At 40.2% G+C, this 12729-nt stretch overlaps 1 protein-coding gene across 1 annotated transcript in view; it reads right to left on the bottom strand.

The window, feature by feature from the left end:
* Positions 1-9819, bottom strand: part of COL19A1 (collagen type XIX alpha 1 chain) — a 401244-nt gene extending 391425 nt beyond the window's left edge. Inside the window, exon 1 of the mRNA XM_065911832.1 lies at positions 9720-9819. Coding sequence (XP_065767904.1) covers positions 9720-9810 — 91 coding nt within the window. The 5' untranslated portion in view covers positions 9811-9819. The remainder of the gene's footprint in view (positions 1-9719) is intronic.
* Between the last annotated feature and the right edge of the window lie 2910 nt (positions 9820-12729).

Raw genomic sequence — 12729 nt, 5'->3', positions numbered from 1 at the left:
AAGGTTGACAAATTGGCCTTCATTGAAATCTTAATAATCAAAAGACAATGTTAAAAGAGTGAAAAGGCTATCCAGGGACTATTACAATATATATTTCCAATAAAGGATCATATCCAGAACATACAAAGAATTTTCACAACTTGATTAGGAAAAGTTTGAAAACCCTATGATGATAATATGAAAAAAAAACCCAACTAAGCAGTTCACAAAAGAGAATATTCATATTGCCAACCTGCACATGAAAAGGTGCTCAACGCCTTTAGTAATCAGGGAAATGCAAAGCAAAATCACAGTGAGGCACCACTACATGGCTAAAAATTAAAGAACAGCACAAGTGCTAATGAGGATGTGGAGCAGGAAAGATGCCCTATGTTGCTGCTCATGGGAGTGGAAATCAGTACAACCACTTGAGAAAATTGGTAGCATTTCTTAAAGCTAAATAATCATGAACTCTATGACCTGGAACATCAATAACTCAAGAAAAAGGAGTGCAGAAATAGTGTAAAAGGCTCTTTTAGAAGGGATATTCCTCACAGCATTACTCATAAGCATCTGAAACTGGAAACAACTAAATGTTCATTGACAGGAATAAATAAACAAATTGTGGTATATACAGTGAAAAAGTGTAGCAATAAAAAAGAATGAACCACTGCTATATGCAATGACCTGGATGAATTTCATAGATATAATAAGTGGAAAAAAATACCATTCTTCAAAGAATACAAACTTCAGAATTCCATTTATAGGAAGTTCAAGAGATTGCATGACTTATCTATATCAGAGTACTGGTTACCTTGGTAGGGTGTCAGCTGGGATGAGATCCAGGAAAGTCTTCTGGGGTCCTGGAAAGTTCTATAATTGGATCTGAGTGACAGTTTCACAGATGTGTAAATACATTATGCAAAAATTCACTGCACTGTGAACCTAAGATTTGTGGACCTTTGTGTGAGTAATACCTCAACAGAGTGAGGAAAACAGCTTGTCTTTGAGAAAGCACTGTAAGCTAAAAGTAATTTTTACAAAACAAAACACCAAAATTGTGATCAAATTTTTTACAATGACTTTGAATGACTATATGACTGTTGTAAATGAGGTTAACTTTAAATTCTTCACAGTGTATATAGGGAGACTCCAACAGATGATTGGCAAGCACATATCCAGACTATGGAAGGAACTTCCTACTATGATGCATTGGTAATGACTGGAAGGTATGTTAGCTTACTGCCAAGTTGGAAACAGTATATATCTTATTTAAATTCTTCTGCAGACTTAATGAATATATGATGATGCCAAGATAATACACCTGTCACTTTGAAGTAAATAAAATTGAACATTTCCAGTAATATTTATGAAAATGCTTTTCACTAAAGTCTTCAGTTTATAAAAATCAAATACAGCTTTATATCTCTAGTATATGTGCTCTGTTATGAAAAGCTGAACCAAAAAAAAATGAAAACTAAATGTTAAATTTAAGTGAAGTAAGTCAGTTCAGTTCAGTTCAGTCGCTCAGTCGTGTCTGACTCTTTGCGACCCCATGAATCGCAGAACGCCAGGCCTTCCTGTCCATCACCAACTCCCAGAGTCTACCCAACCCCATGCCCATCGAGTCAGTGATGCCATCCAGCCATCTCATCCTTTGTCGTCCCCTTCTCCTCCTGCCCCTGATCCCTCCCAGCATCAGGGTCTTTCCCAATGAGTCAACTCTTCTCATGAAGTGGACCAAGTACTGGAGTTTCAGCTTCAGCATCAGTCCTTCCAATGAACACCCAGGGCTGATCTCCTTTAGGATGGACTGGTTGGACCTCCTTGCAGTCCAAGGGACTCTCAAGAGTCTTCTCCAACGCCACAGTTCAAAAGTCTCAATTTTTCGGCACTCAGCTTTCTTCACAGTCCAACTCTCACAGTCTATCCATGACCACTAGAAAAACCATAGCCTTGACCAGACAGACCTTTGTTGGCAAAGTAATGTCTCTGCTTTTTAATATGCTATCTAGGTTGGTCATAACTTTCCTTCCAAGGACTAAGCGTCTTTTAATTTCATGACTGCAGTCACCATCTGCAGTGATTTTGGAGCCCCAAAAAATAAAGTCTGATACTGCTTCCACTGTCTCCCCATCTATTTCCCATGAGGTGAGGGGACCAGATGCCATGATCTTAGTTTTCTGAATGTTAAGTTTTAAGCTAACTTTTTCACTCTCATTTTTCGCTTTCACCAAGAGGCTTTTTAGTTCCTCTTCACTTTCAGTCAGACAAAGACAAATATCATGATATCATTTTATATGTAGAATTTAAAAATATGATACAAACGAGCATATTTACAAAACAGAATTGACCCACAAATATAGAAAACAAACTTCTACAGTTACCAACAGGGAAAGTTGGGGAGAGATAAATTAGAAGTTTGGGATTAATATATACACACTACTATATATAAAATGGATAAACATCAAGGACCTACTATATAGCACAGGGAACTATACTCAGTATCTTATAATAACCTATAATGGAAAAGAATCTGAAAAAGAAATATGACTTTTCTGTACACCTGAAACTAACACAATATTGTAAGTCAACTATATTTCTGCTGAAAATAGAACAACTAAATGCTAATTCCTTGGGTATAAGACTCATGGTACAATAAGCTAAATGCATGGGTCTCATGGTTCATTGCATATAATGGCAATACAATAGAAGTGGATATAAAAAGTTGGATATGTTAATTTCTTTAAGCAATGACACATTTTAATATAAAGTAAATCATACTTTTGGGGTAAATGTGCATGTATCTTGAAGAACTACTGATAAGACCCAAATATCCAAGCATCCTATCAGGTAGACAGGAGAATTTAGGCAGGGGTAGTGTTTCAAAGGAGAAGGCAATGGTACTCCACTCCAGTACTCTTGCCTGGAAAATCCCATGGACGGAGGAGCCTGGTAGGCTGCAGTCCATGGGGTCTCGAAGAGTTGGACACAACTGAGCGACTTCACTTTCACTTTTCACTTTCATGCATTAGAAGGAAATGGCAACCCACTCCAGTGTTCTTGCCTGGAGAATCCCAGGGACGGCAGAGCCTGGTGGGCTGCCGTCTATGGGGTCACACACAGTCTGACACAACTGAAGTGACTTAGCAGCAGCAGCAGCAGCGTTTCAAGGCTCGTGGTAACCTTGCAAAAGTGATTACTAAAAATTCACCACAAAAGATGCACTACTTAGGGGTCCTTAATCAACAGACCTTTTCAAATGTTACTGCAGAAGTCTTTGACAGATTTATCTTAAGATGCGGTCGGTGGTTGTCAGACCCCCTTTCTGTCTGACTTAGCTTGCAGGACCTGGGCAGTTCATAGGGTTGTAAGCATACTGCAAGGGGGTAAAGCATCAGACAGGAAGGCTAGGTCAGATTTGGGAAAGATTATCTGATTTTATCGAGATTACCTACAAAAATTACATATACTTTAAAAAGATTTTTATCCTTCTCTTCCTCTAAAAATTAGAAACCTAAGGGCCCGAAAGCAAGTCGTTTAAGAGAAGTTATGTGACTTCCCCCCAGACCACAGAGTGACTTGATGGCAGTGATCAAATAAAACTCATTTCCCATATCCTTGCTTTTTCCTCTGTATTGTACCTGCTTCTCAAAATCACATTCCAAACAAACTGAATACCTATGATATTCTTCTCATTATTTAGTAGAAATGTATTTTGTCCTCGCTCTCAGTTTGAAACATGTGCTTGAAAAATATCACTTGTTCCCTTAATCTCTAAATCCTTCTCCTTGTTCTCACCTGCTGACTTGGCCTCCTATTCAACTGGTAAGCGTTCTAGTCCAGAAACTAGATCACATGCCTTTCAAAACATATTTTGCCTATCATTGCTCTGGTCTTTCCACGCCCACTTATATGTAAAAGTCGTCAGTTTGGTATTCATGAAAGGCAGTTTGTATTCCTTCTTTCTCCTCTCAAATAGCACAGGGATGGAAGGGATTACATGGGAGCAATGCGTGTGACGCGAGAAGGGAAGGAAGGCATCAGCTGCCTCCTGGCGAACTGCAACATGTCTCTCTCTTGTCTGTTTTGACTGCTTCATTTTTTCTATTTCTTCATATCCTCAGGAGTACACACGCTGTGTTATGGAACTGTGTGTGTTAGTTGATCAGTCGTGTCCGACTCTTTGCAACCCCATAGACCGCAGCCCACCAGGCGCCTCTGTCCATGGGATTTTCCAGCAAGGGTACTGGAGTGGGTTGCCATTTCCTTCTCCAGTATTATGGAATTATTACCTCTATAATCACAGTTAAGTCTGTCCAGTTTCACAGGCGTTCTGTTTATCACTCTTCTTTTTTAATTGAGGTATAGTTGATGTACAATGTTATGTTTCAAGTGTGCAACATAGCTGTATAATTTCTAAAGCTTACACTCTATTTATAGTTATTATAAAATATTGGCTATATTCCAAGCACCAATACTTATACTTGTAGCATATTTTATTCATAATAGTTTGTACCTTTTAACCTCCTACCCCTATGTTACCCCCTCTCCCCGCTGGTAACCACTAGTTTGTTCTCTACATCTGTGGGTCCGTTTCTTTTTTGTTACATTCGGTAGTTCATTTTGCTTTTTAGATTCCATCTTTCTCCTTCTGACTTATGGGCTTCCCAGGTGGCGCAGTGGTAAAGAATCTGCCTGCCAATGCAGGAGTTGCAGGTTTGATCCCTGGGTCAGGAAGATTCTCCAGAGCAGGAAATGGAAACCGGCTCCAGTATTACTGCCTGGAGAATCCCACGGACAGAGGAGCCTGGCAGGCCACAGTTCACGGGGCGTATCATTTAGCATAATACCCTCCAAGTCCACGCATATTGTTGCTAATGGCAAAATTTCATTCTTTTTTATGGCTGAGTGTTCCATTGTGTGTGTATGTGTGCCTGCTTTATCTTTCATTCTTTATCCATTGATGGACACTTAGGTTACTTCCAAATCTTGGCTACTGTAAACCATGCTGCTATGAATATTGAGGGGCATGTATCTTTTCAAATTAGTGGGGTTTTTTCACATATATACCCAGGTGTGGAATTGTTGGGTCATGAGTTTTTGAGGAACCTCCACACAGTTTTCCACAACAACTGCAACAAGTTACATTCCCACCAACAGTGTACGAAGGCTCCCTTTTCCCCACACCCTTGCCAACATTCATCACGTGTGGTCTCTTTGGGGGCAGCCATTCCGACAGGCGTCACTCTTGTTTTCTAACATGTATTGAGGAAAGTTGTTCTCTTTACCTTTACTGACAAAACTCATGATGCAACATTTGTCTCAGGATTACAGTTGAGGAGATGAACAGAAGTTTACCACAAATGTAGAACTAGCTTGTATTTTTTCATAAATGGATCAAAATAAGAACTTTCAGGTGCTTTGCATTTTTTTAAGGCTGACAGACTTCCTATTGACAGAGACCTTTCCTTTGATTGTTACTAGTTGTCCTTAGGACCCCTGTACACTATACTTTGCTAATACCTATGATAAAGGATTATGGAGTATTCTAGGTTGGGAGAGAAACAATGGTTAACAAAAAGAGGTAAAGAATATCAGACCAGAACATAACCAAAGAAATATGGAAGAGTGACCAAACAAGAAAAAAACCACAACACAACTGTTTTAACAAAGAGGTAACAAAGGAGTCACAGAACCTTCACTGTTTATTTTTTGTCCAGAGCTGTTCCTCCAAAGGAGAATACTTGGTTAGAAGCTATAATCTTTATTTAAAAATTCTGAAGCTTTATTTAATAACTGTGGTTAGGAGCCATAATCTTTATTTGATAACTGTGAAGCTTTCCAGCACTTTAAAAATTGAGGAGTTACAAAGTACATTTATCAGCAGTAGGACTTGTGTGTGTGTGTGTGTGTGTGTGTGTGTGTGTGTGTGTGTGAAAGTCGTTCAGTTATGTCTGACTCTGCAAACCCACAGACTGTAGCCGCCAGGATCCTCTGTCCACAGAATTCTCCAGGCAAGAATACTGGAGCGGGTTGCTACTTCCTCCTGCAGGGGATCTTCCTAACCCAGGGACAGAACCAGTGTCTGTTACTTCTCCTGCATTGGCGGGTGGGTTCTTTACTACAAGTGCCTGGTGGCTCAGATGGTAAAGAATCCACCTGCAATAAGGGAGACCCGGGTTTGATCCCGGGGTTGGGAAGATCCCCTGGAGAAGGGAAAGGCTACCCACTCCAGTATTCTTGCATGGAGAATCTCATGGGCAGAGGCACCTGGCAGGCTACAGTCCATAAGGTTGCAAGGAGTTGGACATGGCTGAAGCCACTTAGCACAGTACATCACAGAGCCAACGGGGAAGCTCCTAGATCAAGGAGAGTGGGGGAGAAAGGGGAGCCATAGGATACATAAGCTTCTATCATAGAGGAATGTTTTAAGAAAGTGATTAAAGCCAGTCTGGAGCTAATGCATGCGATATACATTTGTTAATACAAGTCTCTTCCCCACCGTTGTTTGACAACTGAGCTGAAACAGCCACATTCAGATTGTTTACCTGCTGTGTGAAAACAGTCAAGTATGCCTTATAATCTCAACACAATGGTAATACTGACCAAAGAATATGAAGCCACTAATTCTGAATAGTTTCAGGATTTTAATTTTCAAGGTGTTATTGAATCTCTCTGTATTATTCTTGATTCCACCCCAACTGAGCCAATATTGCAAGTCACCTTGAAGTACTCCATTGAGTTCAGTAAAGCAATTAAAAGACTCCAAGGATCCTTCGTATATTTAAGTGTAACAGCAGACTGTTGACAACTTCACAGGCTCCAGAGCTGACATCCTAGCCTCTCCCTCAGACTTGTTATATTTTATTTTTAGCTGTAATCACTTCCCTCCGGTAAATGGCCAGTGACCACACGCACAGGTCTGCACATGAGGAAACTAAAAAGGGGAGCTTGCGCGTGAATCAGACACACAGGCAGGAGAGGAGTCCCTGGCAGGCCAGGCTCGGGATGCCATCCTCGCCAGCAATCCTCCCCACAGGCTGTGCTGACGCTTTCAATTAATGCAAATGATACTTCCAATCAAGCAACTTCCACCGCAAGTTAGGGTGAGTTGTTTCAGAGCACCTCCTACCAGACAGTCTGATAAAATCAACTCTTCATCTCTAATCATTTCCCTCCGTGCTTCGAGTTACATAAAGCTTACTAGACGTACGTCAACTTGGAATTCACACCCAGGAAAATCAGAAAGTTTAATTTGGTAGAGTAAATTGAGCCAGAACATATGCCTTCCAATTGCCCCATATACAGTAACCCTGGTTAAATAACTGGGATAGCAAGGTACAGGAGCATCACATTCAGGCAAATCCCAAGCTGGGGGAGCTTCCGTTCTGCAAGATGATTACGTTCTAGAGATCCGTAGCCAACAATGCTGTACTGTACACGTACAAGTGTGGGGCTCCCTGGTGGTTTAGTGGTGAAGAATCTGCCTGCCAATGCAGGAGACATGGGTTCGATCCCTGATCCAGGAAGATCCTGATCCAGGAAGATCCTGCACGCCGCGGAGCAATAGCTCCGTGCGCTGCAACTACCGCGTTTGTGCTCTGGGGCCCAAGAGCTGCAGCTACTGAGCGCACGCGCCGCAAGTACCGACGCCCACGCACCTGAGCCTGAGCTCCGCAGGAGGCGCCTCTGCAGCGAGGGGCTCATGCACCGCAACTGCCGAGCGGCCCCCAGCCACGACTAGGAAAAACCCTTTGCAGCAACGAAAGCCCAGCAGAGTCAAAAATCAATATGTAATATATTAATAAATGGAAGGTCACATCAGCTATAAAAATAAAAAAACGTGTTACCAGAGTAGAGCTCATGTTAAATATTCTTACTCCTCCAAAAAGAGTTATTAAAGTGTAAATTAATAAGTAAACAAATAAAAAAGAAAAGGAACTTGGCAGCATAAGCTGAGGAAAGAAGAGACAATTATCAAAAAGGTGAGTGTTTGTTTATTTTCCTAAAACCTATGGCATTAGATTCACCTGGGAAGCTGGTTGAAAATGTCTATTACTGAATTCCGCCCCAGGCTGCCCTGCATCATAGGTGTCTCTGGAGTGGACTAGGGAATCAATACTCCTAGAATAAGATGATCCTTATTCATACTAAAACTGGAAAACCATTTGTGTAGATCCTTCAGATCATCATCAGGAATACTTATTACACACTAGCATGGCCTGGAAACTGATTCATTCTCCTTTCTAGCCAAAAAAATCCTATCCCCTCTGATGAAGTTATTACTTGCATTACCTGCTATGTCTCTTAAAATGAATAGACATTAAAAAAAAATTCAGGAGAGTAGCAACATTATCCGAATAAACTCCCTGCCCTATGTACTTCTTTTTGCCATGAGTCATTCCTGATTTTTCTGATAAAAGAAAGTGTTTCCCCTACCCCCAAAACGTATGAGAGCCACAGGATGTCCTTCATGTGGTGTTAGCATATTCAAACTCCCATGTAGATTATTTTATGAAATGTACCTCCTGTCAAATTAGTGAAAAATCATAAAGACAAAATATTCAAGAGACTCAGATGTGTTATATCTTTATAAGAGATTGTTATAAAAGTCTCAAAAGTCTCTACTGGGGTGTATTATAAACCTGTATATACCTTGTTAGCCAAAATTCTGAAAGAAATATTCGAAAGAATAAGCACAAGACAGCTCATAGTCTCAGGACTTATCATCATATGTGACTATTGTCAGAATCCATCATGTGTAGTCATTTGCAGAGAAGGCAAATCAGAGCTTCTCTTTGTTTAGCAAATGGCTTTTCAGTATGTCTAGTTAAACTTTATAATATAGAGTGCATCTAGTTCAGTAACTTATACAAATTCAGTGTTCAAGAAAAGTTTTCCAAATTAGCCACTTAATCATTTTTAAAAATCAGATATGGAAATAAATGTTTCAAATTGCCTTCAAGTCCTTTGGAAATATTTATGAGGTTGATAATTTAACAACTGCAAGTAAATATGAGGGCTTCCCTGATGGCTCAGTGGTAAAGAATTAACCTGTCAATGCAGGAGTCATGGGTTCGATTCCTCGGTTGGGAAGATCCCCTGGAGAAGGATATGGCAACCCATTCCAGTATTCTTGCCTGGGAAATCCCATGGAAGGAGAGCCTGGCGGACTACAGTCCATGTGGTTGCAAAAGAATCGGACACAACACAGTCACTAAATAACAGCAATTATCTGTTTAGGTCAAAAAGTACTCTCAAGACTGTTATTTTCCTGTTCACTTCATCTGAGACACTACAAAACTGACATATAATTAAGCTATGTTTCTTTTTCTATTTTAGTTTGTTTTCACTTTTCCCTAATTAACATTAGAAATGTCCCTTAATACTAACTGGGAATGAGTTTCCATATTAAAATCTGAATAATTTAAGTAACATCATTTAAAGGTGAAAGGGAGAAATAGACACACAGATGCACAATGCATACTTATATTTGTAGATATCAATGAGATAAACAAAAGCTATTTAGACTAATACATATATTGAAAAATGTAAATTTAAGCATTCTCAATGTGTGACTTGAAGGTCAATGGGGAAAACAATAAATTCTTATCTATTTTTTACTTGTAGATTTAATCTATGTCCTCTTCCGCCATAGTAAGATTTACTTCAATAATTTTTTAAAATAAAGACTATAAAGAACATTTGGTGACTGAACACAAAGGTGACCTGGATACCTGGCTTGTCCCTGCTCATCACGGAAGCGGAAACAGGAAGCAGGAACATTGCTGGCCAGAGCCAAAGCTTCCAAGAGTCAGCGAGTCTCATGGCGCCTCTGAACCATACGGGCCAGTAGCCACAGATCTGCAACAGAACAAACCGTCTGAATTGAGCTAGTGTATGCAGTTCCTTCCAATATTATCCCCAGAAAATCCTCAGCACCAAGGAGAACACAACAGATTTTTACATTATATATAATTATGTAATTGGATATCTGATTATATATAATTTGCTGTTGCTGTTCAGTTGCTCAGTCATGTACAAATCTTTGAGACCCCATGGACTGCAGCACGCCAGGCTTCCCTGTCCATCACCATCTCCTGGAACTTGTTCAAACTCATGTCCATTGAGTTGTTGATGCCATCCAACCATCTCATTCTCCATCGTCCCCTTCTCCTCCCACCTTCAATCTTTCCCCAGATCAGGGTCTTTTCTAATGAGTCAGCTCTTTGCATCAAGTGGCCAAAGGACTGGAGCTTCAGCTTCAGCATCAGTCCAGTCCTTCCAATGAATATTCAGGGTTGATTTCCTTTAAGATCGACTGGTTTGATATCTCTGCAGTCCAAGGGACTCTCAAGAGTCTTCTCCAACACCATAGTTCAAAAGTATCAATTCTTTGGTGCTCAGCCTTCTTTAAGGTCCAGCCTCACATCCATACACAATACTGAAAAAGCCAGAGCTTTGACTACATAGACCTTTGTTGGCAAAGTAATGTCTCTGCTTTTTAATATGCTGTCTACATTTGTCATAGCTTTTCTTATAATTAGACACTATATATTAATGTAGACTTTAGTATGCATGAAAAAGCTCTGAAAATATTTTCAGATTAGTTCCTATTTATTAATGTCCATACAGCCTCTTATTTCTCTTCTTTGAAATCTTTTTAAAACCACTCCACATACAGTGATTTGCATATATATCTTTATGGGGGGGGAGGGAGCATGGCAAGGGGGCTTCCCTGGCAGCTCAGATGGTAAAGAATCTGACTGCAGTGCAGGAGACCTGGGTTTGATCCCTCAGTCAGAAAGATCCCCTGGAGAAGGAAATGGCCACCCACGCCAATATTCTTTTATATATATATATATTGCTCCAGGCAATATTCTTGCCTGGAGAATTCCATGGACAGAGGAACCTGGTAAATGCACATATTGAAATTTACCATCATACCGTTTTTAAGAGTATAGTTCAATGGCATTAAGTACTTCACACTTCATACTTACCACCACCATCCATAACTTTTCATCTTGCAAAACTGAAACTCTGTATCTATTAAACAATAACTCATCATTTCTCCCACCATTCTGTTTCCTGGTTCTAGGAATTTGACTGCCCTAAGTCACATATATGGGGAATCATGCTGTAATTATCTTTTTGTGACTTTATTTCACTTGGTATAATGTCCTCAAATTTCAATTATCTTGTGGCATGTGTCAGTATTTTCTTCCTTTTTAAGGCTGAATAACATTCCACTCTATGTCATACCACATTTTGTTTATTCATTCCTCCACTGAGAGACACTGGGTGCTCCCGTCTTTTAGCTATTGTTAATAATGCTGCTATGAACATGAATGTGCAAAAATCTGTTCAAGTTCCTGCTTTCAACTCTTTTGGGTACATACTCAGAAAAGGTCATATGATAATTCGACTTCTAATTTTCTGAGGAACTGTCATACTGTTTCCCTTAGCAGCTGCAACGTTTTACATTTCCACCAAAAGTTCTAATTTCTCCAATCCTTGTCAACATTATTAGTTTCTGGTTTTTTGCTTTGTTTCATTTTTTTGCCTTTTTTTTTTTTTTAAATAGCAATCATCCTAATGGGTGTAAGATGGTATCTCATTGTGGTTTTCATTTTCCTGAGGATTAGTGATTTGAACATCTTTTACCTGCTATTGGCTTCCCTGGTGGCTCAAAGGGTAAAGCGTCTGCCTGCAAGGCAGGAGACCTCGGTTCGACCCCTGGGTTGGGAAGATCCCCTGGAGAAGGAAATGGCAACCCACTCCAACTCTTTTGCCTGGAGAATCCCATAAATGGAGGAGTCTGGTGGGCTACAGCCCACGGGGCGCAAAGAGTCAGACACGACAGCGATTTCACTTTCTTTACGTTTCTTTCTATCTGCTATTTGTATATCTTCTTTGGATAAATGTCTATCTAAATCCTTTGCCCATTTTTAATCCAGTTTTTCTGTTTTTGTTGCATTGTAGAAATTCTTTGTATATTTTGAAAATTAATCCCTTATCAGACATGCATATTTGCTCAGTCACTTTAATCGTGTCCGACTCTCTGTGACCCCATGGATTGTAGCCCACCAGGCTCCTCTGTCCATGGGATTCTCCAGAAAAGAATACTGGAATGAGTTGCCGTTTCCTTCTCCTTATTTTGCTTATAAAGGTCCATATAGGCAAAGCTATGGTTTTTCTAGTAGTCATGTACGGCTGTGAGAGCTGGACAATAAAAAAAAGGCTGATTGCCGAAGAACTGATGCCTTTGAACTGCAGTGCTTTCCAGCACCGCAGACTCTTGACAGCAAGAAGATCAAACCAGTCCATCCTAAAGGAAATCAACTCTGAATATTCATTGGAAGGACTGATGCTGAAGCTGAAGCTCCTGTACTTTGGCCACTTGATGGGAAGAGCCAACTCATTGGAAAAGACTCTGATGCTGGGAAAGATTGAAGGCAGCAGGAGAAGGGTATGACAGAGGATGAGATGATTGAATGGCATCACTGACTCAATGGACATGAGTTTAAGCAAACTCTGGGAAACAGTGAAGGACAGTGAAGCCTGGCGTGCTTCAGTCCAAGGGGTCTCAAAGAGTGAGACATGACTGAGTGACTGAACAACAACAAATACATGGAAACAGACTGCAAGTGAAAATATAATGGCCCTCTCAGTATATTTAATTGCAGTGTTATTAGAACAGCTATTGTAAGAGTTTTAAATATACAAATCATAGCACACGATTTTTGC

This window comes from Muntiacus reevesi, chromosome 19 (assembly GCF_963930625.1).
Source record: "Muntiacus reevesi chromosome 19, mMunRee1.1, whole genome shotgun sequence".
NCBI classification, from domain to species: Eukaryota; Metazoa; Chordata; class Mammalia; order Artiodactyla; family Cervidae; genus Muntiacus; species Muntiacus reevesi.
Note: the sequence above shows the minus strand (reverse complement) of the source record. Positions and strands in the feature narration are given on the sequence as shown.